Source organism: Zootoca vivipara, chromosome 3 (assembly GCF_965207765.1).
Source record: "Zootoca vivipara chromosome 3, rZooViv2.hap1.1, whole genome shotgun sequence".
Lineage (NCBI taxonomy): Eukaryota > Metazoa > Chordata > Lepidosauria > Squamata > Lacertidae > Zootoca > Zootoca vivipara.
Genome location: NC_142586.1, coordinates 67,651,096 through 67,672,722, shown reverse-complemented (window position 1 = coordinate 67,672,722; position 21,627 = coordinate 67,651,096). Strand labels below are relative to the sequence as shown.

At 41.8% G+C, this 21,627-nt stretch overlaps 1 protein-coding gene across 3 annotated transcripts in view; it reads left to right on the top strand.

Annotated features, from left to right (window-relative positions):
• PRKN (parkin RBR E3 ubiquitin protein ligase) overlaps nt 1–21,627 on the top strand; it is a 602,317-nt gene that overhangs the window by 493,564 nt on the left and 87,126 nt on the right. For all 3 annotated transcript variants that reach the window (XM_088666303.1, XM_035108599.3, XM_088666302.1), the window contains one exon: nt 20,511–20,572. In XM_088666303.1, coding sequence (XP_088522429.1) covers nt 20,511–20,572 — 62 coding nt within the window. The remainder of the gene's footprint in view (nt 1–20,510; nt 20,573–21,627) is intronic.

Below are 21,627 nucleotides of genomic sequence, written 5' to 3'. Positions count from 1 at the left end.
CACTTCTTCAGATACAGTGAAATGGAAGTTTCCAGGCACTTATGTAGAGAAGGGGTGGGGAGGGGTGGGGATGGGGAGGGGGGATCACTCAGAAGGGTGGTGGAAATGGGTGATTGACTGACTGATAGCTGTTGATGACTGCAAACGACTGCAAATGGTTTTGCATGAAAAAGCAAGGGTTGAGATGGCTGAAGATCGCTTATCATGTATAATGAGATAAGAACCCGATATCTCTGTTCAAACCAGGTCCCTCCATGGTTTTGAGCTTGGTGATAAGTTGCAATTCAGCAACTTCTCTTTCCAGTCTATTTCTGAAATTCTTTTGTAGTAAGACAGCTACTTTGAGATCTTGTATAGAATGTCCTGGGAGATTGAAGTGTTCTCCTACTGGTTTTTCTGTCTTCTGGTTCCTGATGTCAGATTTATGTCCATTTATCCTTTGGCGTAGGGTTTGGCCTGTTTGTCCAATATAGAGAGCTGAAGGGCACTGTTGGCATTTGATGGCATACACAATGTTAGAGGATGAGCAATTAAATAGTCCTGAGATGGTGTGTTGGATGTTGTTGGGGCCAGTAATGGTGTTGTCTGGGTGTATGTGGCAGCAAAGTTGGCATCTGGGTTTATTGCAGGCTCTGGTACCAGAGTCCATGTTAAGTCTGGTGGTTGTATTATTGTGGGTGAGGAGTTGTTTAAGATTGGGTGGCTGTCTGTAGGCAATGAAAGGTCTTCCTCCCAGAGCTTGAGAAAGGGAGCGGTCATTGTCCAGGAGAGGCTGTAGATCTCTGATGATGCGTTGTACTGTTTTAGCTTGGGAGCTGTATGTGATGACTAGTGGTGTTCTGTTATTTTCTTTTTTGGGTCTGTCTTGCAGCAGGTTCTCTCTAGGTATCTGTCTGGCTCTGTTGATCTGTTGTTTAACTTCATCAGGTGGATATTTTAGTTCTAAAAAGGTTTGCTGTAGATCTCTTAGGTGAGATTCTCTGTCTGTAGAGTTGGAACAGATGCGGTTGTAACGTAAGGCCTGGCTGTATACGATGGATTGTTTGGTATGTTTGGGATGGTAGCTAGAAGCATGTAGATATGTTTGTCGGTCAGTTGGTTTTCTGTATAAGGTGGTGTCTATACGTCCATCCTGTATTTTTATAGTAGTGTCCAAAAAATGTATTTCTTGCATAGATTGGTTCATTGTTAGGTTGATGGTGGGGTGAAAGTCATTGAATGTCTGGTGGAAGGTTTCCAGGGTCTGTTGTCCATGTGTCCAGATAATAAAAATATCGTCAATGTATCGCAGGTACAGGAGAGGTTTGAGTGGGTAGGAGTTAAGGAAACGTTGTTCTAAATCTGCCATGAAGATGTTGGCATACTGTGGGGCCATGCGGGTGCCCATGGCTGTGCCGCTGATCTGGAGGAACAGGTCATCACCAAATTTGAAGTGGTTGTGGGTAAGGACAAAGTGGCAGAGTTTGGTAGCAAAGTCCGCTGTGGTTTTATCTGAAATGGTGTTCCTTATGGCTTGTAAACCATCATTGTGTGGGATGTTGGTATATAGAGATTCCACATCCATAGTGGCTAGTATAGTATTGTTAGGAAGATTGTTCAAATATTGTATTTTCCTCAGAAAATCTGTGGTGTCACGTACGTAGCTGGGAGCACTGATAGCACTGACTGATAGCATATGGTTTCAGAACAGAGTCCATATAACCGCATCTGTTCCAACTCTACAGACAGAGAATCTCACCTAAGAGATCTACAGCAAACCTTTTTAGAACTAAAATATCCACCTGATGAAGTTAAACAACAGATCAACAGAGCCAGACAGATACCTAGAGAGAACCTGCTGCAAGACAGACCCAAAAAAGAAAATAACAGAACACCACTAGTCATCACATACAGCTCCCAAGCTAAAACAGTACAACGCATCATCAGAGATCTACAGCCTCTCCTGGACAATGACCGCTCCCTTTCTCAAGCTCTGGGAGGAAGACCTTTCATTGCCTACAGACAGCCACCCAATCTTAAACAACTCCTCACCCACAATAATACAACCACCAGACTTAACATGGACTCTGGTACCAGAGCCTGCAATAAACCCAGATGCCAACTTTGCTGCCACATACACCCAGACAACACCATTACTGGCCCCAACAACATCCAACACACCATCTCAGGACTATTTAATTGCTCATCCTCTAACATTGTGTATGCCATCAAATGCCAACAGTGCCCTTCAGCTCTCTATATTGGACAAACAGGCCAAACCCTACGCCAAAGGATAAATGGACATAAATCTGACATCAGGAACCAGAAGACAGAAAAACCAGTAGGAGAACACTTCAATCTCCCAGGACATTCTATACAAGATCTCAAAGTAGCTGTCTTACTACAAAAGAATTTCAGAAATAGACTGGAAAGAGAAGTTGCTGAATTGCAACTTATCACCAAGCTCAAAACCATGGAGGGACCTGGTTTGAACAGAGATATCGGGTTCTTATCTCATTATACATGATAAGCGATCTTCAGCCATCTCAACCCTTGCTTTTTCATGCAAAACCATTTGCAGTCGTTTGCAGTCATCAACAGCTATCAGTCAGTCAATCACCCATTTCCACCACCCTTCTGAGTGATCCCCCCTCCCCATCCCCACCCCTCCCCACCCCTTCTCTACATAAGTGCCTGGAAACTTCCATTTCACTGTATCTGAAGAAGTGTGCATGCACACGAAAGCTCATACCAAAATAAAAACTTAGTTGGTCTTTAAGGTGCTACTGAAGGAATTTTTTTATTTTACTTCGATCCAGACCAACACGGCTACCTACCTGTAACCAGATCTATAATATAATATTTGTGTAGGTTGTTCAGTGTCTGATTTTAATTTTTAGTTACCTGTGTCAAAGGCTAAAAAACCAGAGTCCTGAGCATTTTGCTTCACCCCCCCCCCAGAAGTTCTTCTACTTAAGAGTGACACAGATTGGTGCAAATGGTTAGAGACTTCCATATGGTAGCTCCTGTTCACAGTATCAGCTGTGATACAGGTATGTTTTGTAAAATGAGATAATTGCCCACAAGCATACCCACATCAAAACCCACACCTGCACACACAACATGCATTTCTGTTTACCTCCCTTGGAAATATGACCATGTTTGATATGATGGACTGAAACGGGAGTACCGTTAGAAGATAGCATTCTATAGTTCCTCTCAGTTAGCAAACCTAATGCCTTCCTCCTTGTCATTTAACTTTATATTCAAAGGAGGCAATTTCTTTCAACTATTTTGTTTTTAAATTGTGTGTTGCCGTTCTGGCAGATAAGCATTTTTTAAAGTATGGGCTGGAATGATTCCTGCGTCAAAGAAACATCCCATTCTTCAGCATTGCATTAAAATCATGAGCTATTTCAAGATTTTGCACCACTGCAGAAGCGGTGCATGTTTATTGCTGCTCCAGCAGTGGATAGGAAAAGTAAGAACAAACAACATGCTGCATACAATGTGACGGGTATAGGGCTCCGTTGAGTTGTTTATGACTCAATTAGGAGCCTCTGATTATCGCCCGGCGCGCTTCCTCTCCGCTTCTCTGCTTCCGTAGAACCGGGCTGGCAGTAAAACACACACACAGCAGAGTTCTTCTTCTCACACAGCGAAAGCTTGTATAGCCGTTGGATAAAAAGCCTCTTAAGAACACACAGAGTCCAAAGTGTTCTAATAACTACTTAAGTTTATTCTAGAGAGAAAATAACAAACAACCTGGTGAGAGCGCAGACATCTTGCGACCGTCTCCCAGGCAGAAACGAAACCAACTGCAACATACAGAAACACTTCTGGTACATTCTGTAACATGATCTTCCTCAGTGGTCAGGTGCTACAGTACACAGTTAACTCTTTAGTTACTTGTTACTCATCACACCCCCTCTCACCTGAACACTGGGGATAGCGGGTATCCAAACTTACCCCAAAACCAACCCTTCACAGAATTCCCCATGCCGTTGGAAACTCAAGGGTTTTGTGAACCCATCTGCTAGGTTCTCTTGGCTTGGACAATACCTCAACTTCACCAAGCCTACCTGTATGCTCTGACATACGTTTCGGAAGCGGATGTCTAAGTGTTTGGTTCTGGCTTTGAACTGTCCAGACTCCGCCAGTCTCAAAGATGGTTGATTGTCGCCCCAAACAGTGATGGGCTGGCTACAATCACCCCAGATTTCCTGGACCAAACATCTGTAGTACTCCAATTCAGTGCATGTCGCAGACAACGCACAGAATTCAGCTTCCGTGGAAGACATTGCTATTAGGCTTTGCCTGCGCGACCGCCAACCAATCAGGGCATTTCCAAACTTGACTACCAAACCAGTCACTGACTTCCTGTCCTCCTGATTGGCCCAATCAGCATCTGCAAAACAAGTGAGTTGTGGCTCACCTTGCGCTGACATCTCCAAACAATACTCTTTGGTCTCCTGCAAATACCTAAGCACTCTCTTAATGCCATTCCAAGCATGCACGCTAGGTTTCGATGCTTCTCTACTGAGCAAATTGACTGCAAAAGCAATATCTGGTCTGCTCCATTGTGACAAATACAACAGACTCCCTAGCGCTGACTGAAACACTTCAGGACTCTCAAACGCTACTTTGTCCTTCACTTGTGACTCTTTCACATAGTTTGTCTCCATGGGTGTTCTGACCCCTTTACAATCAGACATTCTGAACTTCTCAAGCAAATGTTCAATCTTGCCTTTCTGACTGAGCAAGAAACTTCCATCCTCAGTTCTGTCTATCTGCACACCTAGATAAACATTCACTGCACCTAGATTCTTGAGTTTGAACCTCTTGCCTAGCTCTTTTGCAAACTTCTGCACTTGCATCTGGCTCTTTGCTAAGCAGATCAAATCATCAACATAGACAAGCAACAGTTCTTGCTGTTCTCCTTCACCTCTGAGATACAGACAACTGTCAGCTAGACTCTTCCTGAAACCTAGGCTCTCCAAAACAGAATCAAGACATGAATTCCAATTTTTAGCGGATTGCTTCAGACCGTAGATCGACTTGTGCAGCTTCCATACCTGACCTGGCACGTCACTCTCAAACCCTGGAGGAGGCAACATGTACAACTCCTCCTGGAGGTCAGAGTTCAAATAAGCGGTGTCCACATCAAAGTGGTTGACCACTAGGCCTCTCTGCGCTGCAGTCGCTAAAAGCATCCTGAAAGATTCCGCATGTAGTGAAGCCCTAACCTCTGCTTTTGTCCAAAGGAATAACAGCCCCCCACCCACCCAAGTTCAGCTACTCACCAGCAGTAACAAAGCACAGAGGAGATACGACAGAGGGACCAGTTTCTGTGGCAGACCCATACTGATTAATTGATTGATTTCTATACCACTTTTTATATTTAAAATATTCTAAGTGGCATACAGAAAACCAAAGCAACAACAGATGCCATCTCTGTTCCTGTGTCTACTAGTGGCAACAATATTACAAGACCTAATAATATCACCACATCAAGAGTTAATTTGCCTGTTCATCTCCCAGTGTGATAATATATATCACATGGATGGGTATGCAGATGCTATCATTTGCCAGCAGTGCCCTTCTGCTTCCCATGTAGGACAAACAGGCTAGTTTCAACGCAACAGAATAAATGGACACAAATCTGATATCCGCAATGGCAGCATTAAAAAGACAGTATAGGAACATAACTGACCTGAACACACTGTAACTAACCTTAAATAATGGCCATCCATGAACAAGGAACTTCAAAGATGGATAGTAATATAAAATCACTGAATTAAAATTCATCAATATGTTCTTTTATCATCTGTTGCTCTTTTTTTTTTTTACATTACATGTGTTAATTGCCTTATCTGTGCCAGGAAGTCTGTGTTATCATCAACAACTGTTTTGCTTTGTAAATGGCCACTCTTAATAACATAATTATCACCATCTGTACTTTCTGCATTTCATTTCCCCCCACCTCACTATTAGCACCACCAACACACACAAACACACACACACACACACACATACTTGTAACTCAGGATAACACTTTGTGGATCTGGCAAAGTGGACTCTAGTCCAATGAAGCTGATGCCATAATACATAGAGTGCTTAGTCTTTAAGAAGCTTTGCCGTTCTTGGGAAAAGTGCAAATATTATTTAAGATAAGATAAGACAGCTTGCAATTTTACTATGTAGAGTTACAGAAATAGGTCTTAATGTGTAGGAGTGGGCGATGAAATAACAGATAAAAGGCAGTGCTGGAACTTGCAAAGTGATACACCTGGGAAAAATATAACTTTAAGTATAAATGGCACACACTAAATTAGCAGCAGCTATTCAGGGCAAAAATTGTGGAGACATGTGGATTGCTCATTTAAGACATCAGTTGAATCTACTGCAGCTGTCAGGAAGAAGATAAAATACTGGATACAATCTTCTAAAGAAATGATAAAAAAGCAATGCAGACAAACTTACTGTGATCCAGTTCAAATTCATAGTAGCCAACCAATTCTGGTTACTGGAGCTAAGAAAGCACTTTAGTGAAAAGATAGGCCAGCTTCCAAAACCACATGCAAGGGAGAAGTTTTGTAATTTCCCCCTCTAATAGTAGTGGGTCATGTGGTCATCCTGGATGTCATCTAATTTGGCCTGTGAGTTCATGGCCTCATGGTGACAGTTCCTTGGCGTAAATTCTGCATCTCACCCAGTTTCATTGCTACATACTGGTACATGACACATAAACATTTCATAATAATTTTCATCTTGAGTTGAAATGGGGCTGATTTCAGCCATGTAAGGAGTGTTTAAAAGCAGGTGCATCTCAAAACATGTTTGACTAATAGCTGCTTCCTCCAAATTCACCCATCTGAAACCCCAAACTATACCTATTTAAAATGGTCAACGCTCTATTTCAGTGTGTTCTTTGCCTTTTGTAGCACTTTATGGCTCTCCCCACCATCTCCAATGTCTGATCGTTGAGAACATTTGTTGACAACTTTCTGGTACTTTTCTTGTCCCCCCCCCCTCCCCTCCACCCCCCTCCTCATTTTCCTTTGTTAATTTCCATCCTTGAGTCTATTTCAGACTGATTACTAGGCTGTAACTGTAATTTGAGTGGATAACTGGGTCCTGTTAAAGCAGGGAAAATGCCTTTTAAAAACAAGCAATTATCTGCTGATGTGTTTTTTTTCTTAGTTAATGTGCAGTTTACTGAAATAATGCCATAGCTTATAGCTAGCCAAAAGTACATCACTATTTTGAAAGTTCTTGGATAAGGAGCACTTGCATCAAAATTAATTTACTGTCTGAAAACTAATTAGGTGTTGCTTCTCTGTTCTATGTACTAGTTTATTTCAGCCCGTGTTTGTTCATGTGTGTTCTTCTGACTGTGACCTCTGCAGCACTTGTTTAAATTACCTTCCAACTTGAGAGACTCTTGGAAAACATAATCACAAAACACTGTCAAAAAGAAGGCCACTTATCTCTTTGACTATCCTAAGCTGTCTTTAAATTTTAACAATTGTTTTCCCTTAAGACATTTAGTTGCATAAGGCTTAAAACCACACAGTGAAACCCTTTGTGTCTTCCTTTATTGGAAAAAATGTATTGGACTTTCCACCCCTCTAGAATAAATTTTGCCTAGATTGAAAAGAAGATGGAAAACACAATTGGCTAGAGCCATTTGAGATGTGGTTGATTAAGTGTTATATCATCTGAGTCACTTTTATCCTACAGCTCTTTCAAATCAATGGTAATAAGACAAATGGATCATTCTGCATTTTAGAAATTTGTTGAGTTGATTTAATATCCTGATTTAGTAGGATAAAGGGCAAACAGTCTCTACTGGGCTATTATCTCATTCAGCATCAGCCTCTGAAACTATGAGAACAGAATCATAACACCAGGCTTGGAAGCAGCCACAGGAGTGATTGAATCAAGACACCCATACTTAGGTGTGAAGCTTTATGTGTAGCACATGGGCAGCATAAGCCTCTCTGACTTTGCAGAGTAGATTTGGATGTGGCATCTCCATGCAGCCAACTAAATATATGCATAGTGACAGCCCATAATGAGTGATGATTCTGTACTTCCAGACAGATACAGAAATGACCATGCATTTGACTGGCTGCTCAAGATTCTCATGTTCAAAGTCATCCTTGCTTTTTTTTTTTTAAAAAAAAAAAACCCACACCAACCTCTAGTGGCACAGAAGCTACTGGTTTGCTTGAACTGGAATGACTCTCACCAATGACCTCTCCTTTACTCTGACTCAATATATCCTTTATTTAAACTTTGAATAACTTTTTGTGCACCTGGACCAAGCAGGATTGAACTCACACTACACCAGTTGATACATGGGGAGTTCAATCCTTCTTTCTACAGGGATCAGCTGACTGAACAGTTGTCATGAGTTCCATTGAGGGGTCTCTCTCTCTGTGTGTGTGTGTGTGTCAGGCTCAGGAGGAAGGGTGTGAGATCAAAAAGCTAGAGTCTGATGACCCTGGGGAGAGTTGGTTCCATTAAGCCCCCAAGAAGTCTTGTAGCTGCCCTAGGAAGAGGCTGTGGAACAGATCCTGGGGAGATATCAAATGGGGTGTTGGGGCTAGGGAAATCTGCTTTTGTGCTATCAGATACAGACATACCTCGGAAGTCAAACGGAATCCGTTCAAGAAGTCTGACTTCCAAAACGTTTGGAAACCAAGGCACAGCTTCTGACAGGAAGCTCCTGCAGCCAATTGGAAGCCATGGAAGCCGCATTGGACGTTCAGCTTCTAAAAGAATGTTCACAAACCAGAACACTCACTTCCAGGTTTGCGGCCAAAACGTTTGACTCACAAGATGTTCGAGATCCAAGGTAGAACTGTAATTCCATTCAAGTTTTTCCTGTTGGTGAGCCTCCATCCCTTAAGTTAATGCTGACTGGCAAGCCATGCATTGAACAGGTGCTGTCTTTTCCTCTGCCCCCTAGGACATGGAGGCACCAATGCTGGCACAAACAGACTACTTAGACCCAACCCGCACAAAGGAGTGCCCATTTGCTTGCTGTGTCTAAAGGCAGTTTGCTTGCTGTACAAAAGCTGTGCTTGCCACACTGTTCAAAAACAAGGAGCATGGTGACCTATCATTCATTGTATGGTAAGGTTATACAATCCACCTGCTGTGCCTTTTAGCCTTTGCCTTGCCTATGTACTGTACTGATTAGTTCATTAAAGATTTCAGCAGAAACTGAAATTCGAGTTCTTCCTCCAGTGAGATCCTTGACAACAGATGTTGTCACATATGACATCATATGTGGGGCAGGCATTCATGAGCCGGGACATGGCCACCGGCACCGGCAGGAGCTGCATTATTTTTGTGGTGAACCACCCTGAGATCTACAGATAAAGGGCGGCATACAAATTTAATAAATAACAAAATAGTAATAATAACCACCTGCTTATGGGATATTCTTCCTGCTTTGCTTGCACAAGGTTTTGCAGAAGTTAGGCTATATTTGGGTATTTATTGAGCATTCAGTTTGATTTGCTACATGACAATAAGTATTCATCCTGATTCGCTAGTGGGCTGTTTATATATCGTCCCATTAATCATTTGTACCTTCCACACTTTTCAATGCGTTCCCCCATCGCTTTCCAAACCATAAAAAGTCATTAAAAGGGGGAGGGAATTTGTTGTGCTGGGGTGACAAACAAATTTAAAGTAGGATTTAATATTAGAAGTATCTCACAAAGAAGAGCCCATTTTTAAATCATGTTAGATGTATTGACTTGTTAATCAGCAGGATTGGGGGGGGGGGTTTACTACACTGGTTTGGATTAGTTTGTTCTGATTGTATGCCTCCCGCACATCCCATTAATGTAAGATGGCTTAGTGAGAAAAGCACTTGAAATTAACCCCCAAAGCCTCTGTCTATTCATTCTATTTATAATCCTTAAAGGGGGGAAATTCTGCCATGAAGAATGTGTTTATCACAATTTACAATCTTTGTCTAGACGAGCTCACAGGAACTTAGCCACGATCAAAAGTAAATCTTAACAGCTGAAATGGGAAGTTAGTGTGAAGAAACTTTTAATTGTGTCAGCACTTCCACACAAGTCCGAATTCTCTGGGTAGTGCTGTTATGTTTTCCCCATTAGAATCAATAAGGGCTGTGCAACAACCACTCTCATGTTACCGTTCTCGCTTGAGATATGCATCATTATATACTTCTGAATTTATCTTCTATGTTCAGAGGGGGTAATCCCTTCAGAAATATGACAACAGCTGGATGGAAGTGAGTGAGTGAAAACAGATGTTTCCAGGCCATGGCAGAGCTTTCAAGTATCTCAAGGATCCCCTCTCTCCCCATGAACTGAGGCCCTTCTTCATGTGCAAGATGTCTGGAGGGTGACAACATGAGAACAGGCCTTTTCAGTGGTGGGCCCTAGCTTGTGGTATGTTCTATGCAGGGCGGCACACTTGGCACCATCTTTATATGTTTTTAGGCGCTTCTTTTTCTTTGCCCAGGCTTCTGCCCCTGAATTTGAAGGGTGACAACTGGTGCTGTAATCACAACCCTCTCTTTCACTGCCAGCTAGACAGTTATGTACAAGGGAAGGTAAGAACAAGGGAAAGAAAAATGGCAGCATGGGGACAAAATGGAAGTGAGCAGGCAGCAGTCCTGTAGTTCTCTTCCACAGCATCCAGCCATTTCAACTGGGCTTATATAAGAAAACTTCGGGAGGAGCTTTACTTCTCAAAATACAATATGTGTATGCAATTCCACAGCTGCCTGCACACATAAAGGCATAAGTTAACCAAGTTGTGGCCGTGGCGCTCTCTCTCTCTCTCTCTCTCTGTGTGTGTGTGTGTGTGCAGATTTCTCTTTGAAATTGTATATATGTTTGTGGGTTCTTCAGGAAGGCTCAATAAAACAGAAAGCTGGCCATGGAAAAGAAATTGAGCCTGGGATATGGCAGAGAAACCTTTTTTGGAATTACAGCTATTATAGTGATTTTGAATAAGTGTGTTCACAAATTGTATTCCTGTTTAGAAAGGCAAGTAAATCATCAGTTGAGTTGAAGTAGAGCCATGCAATCATTCTTATCACAGAAGGCCAACAAAATAAAATAAAAAGCCAGCTATCTCCTCCTTAACATAATAACGTATGTTTTCAATAGTGTATATTTTCCTATTATCATAATTTTGTCAATAACGGAGAAGATTGGTAAGTGCTTTGGAAAACACAAAACAAGCTCCAAACATGATGCGCTGGCAAATAAGCCCTTAAGATGAGCATAAAAACAACAGTACCTACAAAGTTTATTATGACCAGTTACATTCTTCCAGGGTTTTATGCCGGCCCATGGTCATCATGTTTGCATAATAGGATAATTCAGTGTTTGTGTCCCATAAACAACCACCACCAGAAGTTACTCTCCTAATGCAGGGGGAAGCAGGGTTCTAGCATGAGGAGGAAATGGGCTCAGATTACGTATGGGACAAAGGTGGTACTTCAACAGGTCCACCTTTGCAATATCCAAAGTACCAGTAGCACTGGCGCCAATCAACAGTCCTACATGATAAGGTGTTAGAATGGGGATGCTGCAGCTGGCATGTGACAAACGAGAAAGGATCTATCAAGCTGACCTGGCACAGAAGGTTGCTCTGGGTATGCTTTAAAACACACACACACATTTTTAATGCGTGCTTTTATAAACATTACAGCTTCACATATCTTTAGAGCTAGATCACCAAGTAACTGCCTATCAAATGTTGGAAGAAAAATGGGGACAACAGCTGTTCTGGATAAAGCATTGGAAGAAGGCATGGACTGGTATTTTCACATAACGAGAGATTGCTGCAGATGGTTCTAATATGACAGGGGTGCAGAGCCTGTGGCCCTCCGAGTATAGTTACCCTCTATATGTGGACAACCAAAATTATTAAGGGGCTGAAGCAACTCCCCTTTGAGGAACAGTTAAATGTGGGGCTCTTTAGTTTAGAAAAGAGACAACTAAGGGAGAATGTGATAGAAGTGTATAAGATGTGTAAGATGTGTGTAAGATGTCGTGGAGAAAGTAAATAGTGGGGAGTTTTTCTCCCTCTCATAATTCTAGAATCTGGGACCATACAATAAAGCTGAATGTTGGAAGATTCAGGAGCGATGAAATAAAGTACCTGTTCATGCGGCACATAGTTGAACTATGGAATTGACTATCACAAATTGAGCTATAACAATTGCATTTTTATCCTAATTATGGGTGATATTTAGCTAAATTATACACAGACCTACTGAAACCAAAGGACATCCATTGATTTAAGTGGGTTTGCTCTCAGGATGACTAACACTGGATAAGACCAGATAATAAAGTATTTTGTTTATTTCCTATGCAAAGAGTAAATTTTGTGCCATAAAGAAATCCTTTGGCATTCACTGACAGAGCTGAAGCAATACATTCTTTATGAAATACCATAACATAACTAATAATGTGATCCTAGCAGTCAAGTTTGGGCTGCTTAATTTGTTTCCATGGAGTAAGACTGTAATTCTGAGACACTGAAAAATTGTCTCTTTGTGATATATATTGCCTTTATTTTTCAGGGTGTTTTTGTATATTATTTGTTGTCCGAGTATATTATTTGTTGTTCTAAGTAAAAGAATCCTAAATTAAGCTGCATTCGTTATCCAAATGATGCAGTTGATACTTAGGTCCGATTTTCAGCGTGTGTCAAAGCGGTTTACCTACCTTCTCAGTGAAAGTCTGCGGTTCAACAAGATCACAACCTATTGGGGCTGGATGAGGAAAATCATTGTGGTTTGCAATCCAAATGCCCTGTTCTCATTGTAAGTTCTGTTGCTGATTACACTCTCCATCAACAATGCATGACCTGCTTACTCTGAACCAATCTATTACGGACTGCAGTGCAAGTTTCTACCCTGGGAAACACCAGTGGGTGACCTTTTTAATTTTTTTGTCTCTTTGATAAGCAAGCTACATTCCCCATCTTCACTAATTATGCCTTCCAGGTTTTTCATCAGCAGAGTATTAGTCATTGCTCGTAATGTAAGAAGCACAATGTCATGTTATTTCCTCTGCTATTATATTTTGCTTGAAAGCAGGTTACATTCCGTTGCTGTTTTTTAAATCTTACGTGCACTTAAGATCAAGCCTGTAAGGATAAGTTCAATGACATCATTGACACTTTTTCAATTTTGTATTGGTGTAAAGGAAGGCGGAATATTATCCTCCAGTGCGTTTCAATTCCAGACTGTCAGTTTAAAATGTACTGTGATGTCCTATTAGATTGGGAGGTTGTGGAAGGACAGTGTGTATTGAATGCTGGCATTTTTCATAATTATGTTGCCTGCAGGGTTACCACCTGTCCTAATTTGATCTGATTAAGGTGAAATGCAAAATTGTCCTCATTTTGCAGAAGAGGGAAAGAGTGCCAGGTTCCATCACAGAGCACAGAGGAGGAGAGAGGATGTGATTACGGATATTGGCGGTGAGAGCGAGAAAGGGAAATGTATGTTGTCAGTTAAGCAGGAGATCAGATGCATGAAAATAATGCTGGTCCTCTATAGGGCATTGCTTCGATTTTGAAAGGAGAAATCCATTGTCTCTTGTCCAAATATTTAATTAATTGTGTGCATAATATCAATGTTCTGGTTTTTTGTTTTGTTTTTTTTAAAAAAAATAAGTCTCTCTTGGCTGAATGTGTGTTTATGAGCTATTTATTTGTAGACTAGAATCATTTAAGGCTGAGGCATTTGTGTAGCAGTCTAAATATTTGCTCTAACTCCCATTGAAAGGCTAATGCTGGATTCACAGATGCGACTCAAAAGAACTGCACATGATGAAGTGTACTCTTTATCTCCTTTTAATACGTATCTTAGCAAAAATAAGTGGAACATAGCTGCTAATGCAGATAAACGTGGGAGGCAACAGTCATGGGTTACCGGTCTCTGCAGCCACAGCAGGCGCTGTGATTCTCCAGTGGTTTGTCTTCACCCCTGGGGGCACACTCCATTGTCTCTTGAGACAGACAGAGGCCAACAACAAGGCAGCTGCCTTCTACTGGTCTTTCTAGGTTGGTATCAGCTACAGTGACTGGCAGTTGCTCTCCAGGGTTTCAGGCAAGGGACTCTCCCAGCTTCACCTAGAGATGCCAGAGGTTGAATATGGGACATCCTGCACACATATGCGCTAGCAATGAGCTATAGCCCTTCCTCAAAATGAAGTAGCAACTGTGAACATTGCTGCTTTTAGATAACTGAAAATTACTTATCATTACATTCCATAGTAAATATGTGTTTTGAGTTTTGGCTAAGGAGTTTGGATCTAGGACCCAAAGCAACCTCAAAACCTACTTTAGAGGTTTGGAGCTTATTCCTGCTGTTTGCCACCTCCTGCCAACAAGAATGTTTCTGATGATAGTAAGCTAATAGAGATCACAAATGCTTTGATTTTCCAGCTGAAAACAGAGTATGGAGAGGCGAATAAATATTTTTCTCCTTCTCTAAATCACTTTAACCTGAGGCCAGACATTATTTTTCTATAGGCTATTTGGTTAAAAAGCATCCTACTTCAGTTTCATTGCTCTTTCAAAAATGACTGCCCTTTTTGTCTTTTACCTGTTCATTCTAGCAGTCATTGTAACCTCCAGTAACTTGGAAACAGAATTCTTAGACAGCTGTTTTTGCTCCATGATGACTTTTATTCAGCTACAGTTGGCTGTTTTTTTTTAGAAGACAACTTCCCCTCTTAGGATTGTTCTTCACCACATGCTGAAAACTCCTGACCTCGCTCTTGCTTTCTGAAAAGGGCCGATAATAATCAAACGCCAGTGCCAGCAGGAAGGTAGAAATCCAAGAGCAGAGCTTGCTTTGGAAATTCCAACTACTTTTTGAATAAAAGATGAAGAAGAAAAATCTTTTCATGAACTGGGTTGATTGTGTTAAATATCTGGTATGCCAACCGTGCAAAAAGCCTTTTACCCTTATTCATGCCATGAGGTTTCCACTGCAATATTTATGGACGCAGTGCCAATAATGAGATGATATGGACTAGAGGAAGATGGTTACAGATACTCCTGTAGTTTAAAAAATAAAATAAAATCCTGTTTGATATTACTTTGTTTTCTAAGTCTGTTGTGCATTCAGCCTCAAGATGCAAACAGCAATGTTCAACCATATTTGGTAAATATAAATTACATGGCTTGTAGAACCCAAGACTATGATTTCTGTAGTGAAGAAGTATCCCTATCAGAGAAAGGTGAGGAGCTGTCCAGCAGTGTCAACAGTCAGAGAGCAGAATGCTATGGTGGCTTCCAAGCAGTAACTGAGGGCTAAAGTCAGAGGTAGCCAATGTGGTGCTCTCCAGATATTGTTAGACTACATTTCCCATCAACCACAATCAACATGTCCAATGATGGAAGTTGTAGTCCAACAAAATCTAATAGGTACACAGGTCCTATCCATTAGCACACGATGAGAAACCTCAGGCCCAGTGACTAAGGTGGCCCTCCAAAATTATCTGTCTAGCTCTTAGGGCTTTCCCTAGGCCAAATCCATCACCAGCTCTGCTCTGCACCCTCCTTGGGTACTTGTATCTGGCTGGAATGTATCCTTAAAATGTGGTCATGCCTCTTGCTTGGAGGATGGAGAGATACAACATGTGTGATTGTAGAAACCGCTGACTTTGGTGTGGCAATAACGTAGCCTATTCTACAAAGGCCAGAGTTGTGTTTACTCCTGCGTGCACTTTTATCTCTGTCCCTACCCACTTAACCACCCCTGGGATGTGTATCCTGGAAAGGTGCTCACAAGGAATATGGCCCTCGGGTTAAATAATGCCCGCTCCCACATTAGGAAGTGATCATAGAATTACAAAGACTGAAGCCAACAATAAGTCAGTGTAACTTTTGAGGAATAAGTACTCCATGAGATGATCATTAGTTTCCCTTCTTCTAGGTTCAGAGTATGCTCCCATTTGCTTGATACTACTTGTTCTCAGGACCCTCTGAGTCATGAATCAAGGTTTTCAGTGCTTTACTATTATATGTCAGCCTTGTCAACAGAGCAATCTCCCCAGTTTTCTTCAGCCATTCCACTGCTGTTGCAGGGTAGGTTGAGAGTTTCCATACAAAGTTTTGCTGTTGTCAGTAAGGTTACATTTCCTGTATTATATTCAGAATTGTAGTCCAAAATTATTTTATTTTCATATGCATATAATCTGCCTTTGGCTTGTTGTTGTTGGTTGGTTGGTTTGCATCTCCAGCACTGCATGTCTCATCTATATATTTTTTCAGTTAGGTACCAATGAAATATGATCTTTATCTGTTTCTTTCTTTTAGATCAGCACTTACTAATGCTGCTGGGATGTTCTCAAACATCCAGTCCCATTCTGCTTGTGAGATGGTTAAATTAAAATTTGTTATATCCTGTTTCCATAGATTTCTAACCACAAAAAGGTGGAGTTTTCTCAAACATATAATCATGAATTGGCCAAGATTTTCAAAAGTGAGAGGCATGGTGTTTCTCATTGCCTTGCCTTTTTCAGATGTTCAGTCTAGTAAATCCACAAATAATTCCCCACATTTTACTCCAAAATTAGACATCAGTCCTATAACTTGAGAAAAGGAGCACCATGGTAGCTTCATACTTTATGGTACCTAATGTGTCTACATGGGTGCTTAAAAACATCAACAACACTTTGCTATACTGTACTACTTTGTTGTAGGAAGCACTATTCAAAACACCAGTGTATGTGCAGTAATCAGGTCTAGCATGTAAAGTGACAAGTGGCCCCTAGCAGCTAATCTAAAAATCTTGCACTACCAATCTTACTAGACAGGACTGGAATTGGTTTTGGAAACATCCCTACCCTGAGCTTATTTGGATAGTCTATCATACAGCAGAGTTTTAAAATATCAATTAAATTGTCAAAAGTAACAGCTCCTGGCACCATAAAATTCCTTTAATTTGGCCAAAACTGAGATTCAAAGCCATGCGCTTTGAATATGTGTATAGATTTTTTTAAAAAAAATCTCTCTAAAATGCAGACTCCCCCCCCCCCCCGCTGCTATTTTCTGCCATAAAGATTAGCCAGGAAGTACGTTTGAAGCAAATAGCTATAGCGGTTCATTTACTTTGAGTAATTTAGCTTTAAAGCATGTATTAAAATGAAAAGCGCTTCTGCTCGCGGAGGCCAGAGTTGCAGATAATCAGTCCAGCAGAATTTTCCCCATTGCAGCTGACACACTGTGTACATTGCCAGTAATGCATTTATGTCATTTGTTTTATCCACTCCAGTCTCTTGCGATGCTCTCTTGGCAGTTACTGTGCAAGCACATTAGATGTGTGCACAAATTGCACTCCTTTTGCTTGTGATGTGTAAGCTGTGAAGAGACAGGACAGTTAAAATCAAGTTGCCACAAATCTTTCCTAAGAGACTTTTAGGTTGGCTTCTTGGAAAGCAGAGAGCCAGTGTAGACCAGTAGCTTCCGAGACACAAGCCCTGCTGGATCATACCAAAGGAACTTCCAGTCTAGCATTCAGATGCCTTTGGGAAACTGACAAGCAGGACCTGAGCTTTGAGTTGCAGACTTGAGCCTAGGATACTGGGTTGTTGTTTTTTAAAGCATCCTGGGAACACTGGGAGGCTTTGGGCAAGTCTCAAAATACCCATCCACACAATGGGCACGATATAGACTTACTCCACAGGAATATGTTCATGGAAGGGAACCTACAAGGACTTCAAAACTCTTTGAATTACTTAAATGCTGTCAAAATTGTGAGAACAATTTGCTTATTAGAATAACCCTATGCACATTTACTAAAAAGTAAGTTTCATGGTGCCCAATGAGCCTTATTCCCTAGTAGGTTTGTTTAAGATTTCAGGCTTTGTGCATTAATACACACAGTGGGATAGAAGCTGCTTCTGTTTGGTGGAATAATGTGCCATGGAAAGACTTGCATGACTTGTATATTTTTGGGACTACAACTCCCATCATCCCTAGCTAACAGGACCAGTCAGGCCTGGCTCTAGGGGTAGTCTCAGTGGCGCAGGGCGCTGGGCCGACAGGGGCGCTGCACGGCAAAGCCGCGCGGAAGCCATGCTGCGTACTGCACCCACCCACCAGGGTGGGGGCGCCAGAGCAATCTCTGTGCTACGGAGCCAGGGCGCCCGAACTGCTTGAGATGGCCCTGGGACCAGTGGTCAGGGATGGTGGGAACTGTAGTCCCAAAACAGCTGGAGGGCAAAGTTTGGCCATCACGGGGATAACACAATGAGGATATCACCCATATAACTGCATGTATATCCAGTGGCACAGCTTTGGATGTGGGGGTGGTTTTGCTTTTTTCGTTCAGTGCTGCTGCTCCCTGGGAAGTGTTAGAATTGTTCCTTTAAATGTGAAAGACAAAGGGACAGCTCTAGGAGAATTCAAACCTTTTGAATTCAGCTGTTCAGGCACCTCTGTTTCCACCTTGGTTGGCTCCTGTTTTCTGCTAGAGAGACACTTGTAGCGTAGCTGGACTGTGCCGTTAGGAACACAGAAAACTGACTTGCACTGAGTCAGAGTCAATAGTCTGTCTTGCTCAGTACCATTTTCTCTGAATGGCAATGACTCTTCTGCCTCTTTCAAACCTGGGTCTCTCCTAGTTCAACCTGGAGATACCAATGGTGGGATTTAACTACTGAGTCCCATCATCAGAAGTCTATGTAAGGACTTCTGACTGTGCAACAAGGCTTCTCCACTTCCTCCCCCCATGCCCCTTCCAAAATTGGCTGGGGGGGGGCAGTGGTCAGAGAACCTCCCTAAAAGCACATAGGGGCATGAGGGAAGGGTTGTTCTGTCTGGCAAGCAGAAATGCTTTTCCTGATGGAACAATCAGTACAGGATATTTCTAGACCTCATTTTATAGACAAAGGCATCACTTTGGGGCTTAGTTCACACAATGCAATATCATAAAAAAAAATAGCACTCTCATTGCCTTTCCGCTGTCCCATCAGTAATAAGGTTTATATCTGTGTGTGAGCTGATCCCTTCAGCCAACTTCTTGTTTTTCACATGGTGGAAGCAAGAAGGTGGCCAAACCTCAAAACATTTAATTAACTCTCATACAATGAAGTCTCTATCTTTAGGCATCACTGTCTGACACTGCCTGACACCTCAAGAGTAATTAGAGTGTCATGGAGGTACAATTCTTCTGCACTGGATCAGACTCAAGAACGATAAAGGTCTTTCATTTACATCAGTATTCTAATTAGTTTCGACAGTTTAGAGATCTGAAAATGACGGGAGGATTTAATCAGTATTTATTAGGATATTGTGGTGTCAATGCAATATTACCAGCTTTGTTTCCATTGCAAATCATTATTTCTGTGTCTTTATATAAATCATCTCAGTGCTAAAAAAAATTGAGTTCATTTCTGTGTAAATCCCAAAGCTGGTATCTCTTAAAATTAAAAAAAGAAGATTTAACCAGTATTGGGTTCGGTTGTTTTTAGATTCTGCAATTTCACTAATCCACCTGGGATCAGCATGAAACGATGGATTTCTACGTAAATTCATATATTGTTATGGTGATAATATAATGATGGCATTAATGTTTTTCAGTGGTGGGGCACTTTTTAAGGGGAGCCAAGCTTAGCACTCATCCATGGCGGCCCCCTACCATTATCAGTCAGTCAAAATGTAGTGCCCTGGGCATTGTATTTTGGGTGGTGAGATGGTGTGTGGTCACCATAGATGGGAGTCAAGCTTAGCCCCCATTTAACAGTGCTGCTGCCTGTTAACTGCTGACATGTGCTTGGTGACGCTATGGAGGGCAGTGAGTGGCACCACCACTGCCAAAGCATCAGCAGGAGCAGAGAACGCATGCCACACCATACCGCAGCCACCACAAGGCAGGCCCTGGTTGGGTTGGGACCATGCCAAGGGGCCCCAAGTGTGGTGCTGGCCCTACAAATACGTGTGGTCTTTCCACAAGCAGCAGCCCCATGAGATGAAAAAGGGTGTTTCCAGGGGTTGCCAAATGTCATCCCCATTCACCCGACTCTGGCAGATGTGCATAAAAAGAAAAAAGAATTTTATTATTAAAGATAAGCCCTCATTGGTAGTAACAAGCTTAACCATCTCAGAGCTCCCACAATGTTTATACCTGAGTCCCTCTCATTCATAAGCCGCGTTGCTGGGTTTTTGGTTGTTTTTTAAAAAAAGAAGATAATACCCTACAGAAAGTCCTCCCTTGCTAATGTCTTGCTTTCTCATCTTACCATGGAGGGAAGGCCAGACTATAAAGATGAAGACTACAATCCTTCAAAGCATTCCTAGCAAGTTCTGAAATATGGTATAGCAGGATTGTCGGCTAATACTGTATATCTACTCCAGTTTTCAATAACATTTTACGATGCTACTTAAGCTGGGTATCCATCTTTGATGCTACGTCTCTGTGTCTCCTCGCAGTATATCACACTCCCAGAGCCCATGAAAATAAGTTCTAAGCTGTATTTCTCTGTGTTCTTTTACTGCAGCTGGCTGTCCAGATTCCTTGATTAAAGAGCTGCATCACTTCAGAATTCTGGGCGAGGAGCAGGTGAGTTAACATCTGAAAGGCAGCGTCATGGTGTCATGAAAGATAGACGCTAATGAGACAGCTTCGTCTCTCTCTGGGGAAGCACCATGTGTCTCATGACCCTCTCTGCGCCCTGAAATTGGAACGGGGCACAGGCAAACACACGCACACACACAGTATATATGTTTGTGTGTAAGAGGCTTTTTTTATTCTATCCATCAGCCTTGACAGGTTATTAATTGGTACATCTGCTATCTGCCACAGTTTTTCAACTCTGGGCTGTTGCAGTAAACAGGCAGCGTAAAATGGCAGACAGACAAACAGGAGAATGAGGTCTGCTTAAACTGAAGACATGTTATTGCTTGGTGTGATCTCCTTATGCTTGGTTTGGGATTGTATTTATGCCCTGTTTTTGAAAATCTAGTTACAACCCTCACTATAGGTCAGCTTTCAGGCCGAGTCACAGCAAAGGGAGATTTAGTGAGATACACACATCCATTTCCCTTTTTAAAAATTCAGAGCTATAGCTGGCAGATTCTGTACCCTTTGAATGCCTTTATAAAATCAGTCCACATTTGGAAGGAACTGGCCTGCTTTTTTCAGGATTGGGCTTGTGGAATGCATGCCCACCTTAAATTTATGATTATGCGTAGCATCTGTGCATTGAGAGATTTGGGGAGAGATGTTAGAAAATTAACCGATCCCTTTGTCTCCCTTTTGCAGAATGGCTGCACAATGGCTGCACAATGGCTGGTTGCCTCAAAGGGTTTTAAACCTGGACAGCGAGGCCTAAATTGTATCCACTCACATCCACCTTTTAACATGTGTTCCCCACAAAAGACTTAGCCAAACCTAAATCACATACTCTTTGCTTTATAAAGAAGTAAAATATTTTACACCCAATACATCAGAGGTCACAAAAATGAGGCCAGTTGGCAGAAAGATTCTAAAGGAGGTTCCAAAAATAGTTTCCAAGGAAAGAAACACCATGAACAGGTACTCTCCAATTAAGAGCAAACCCCAAGTAACATCCTTAACTGACCTGCCCAACCCACAAAAGTTGTGTGTCCTATGTC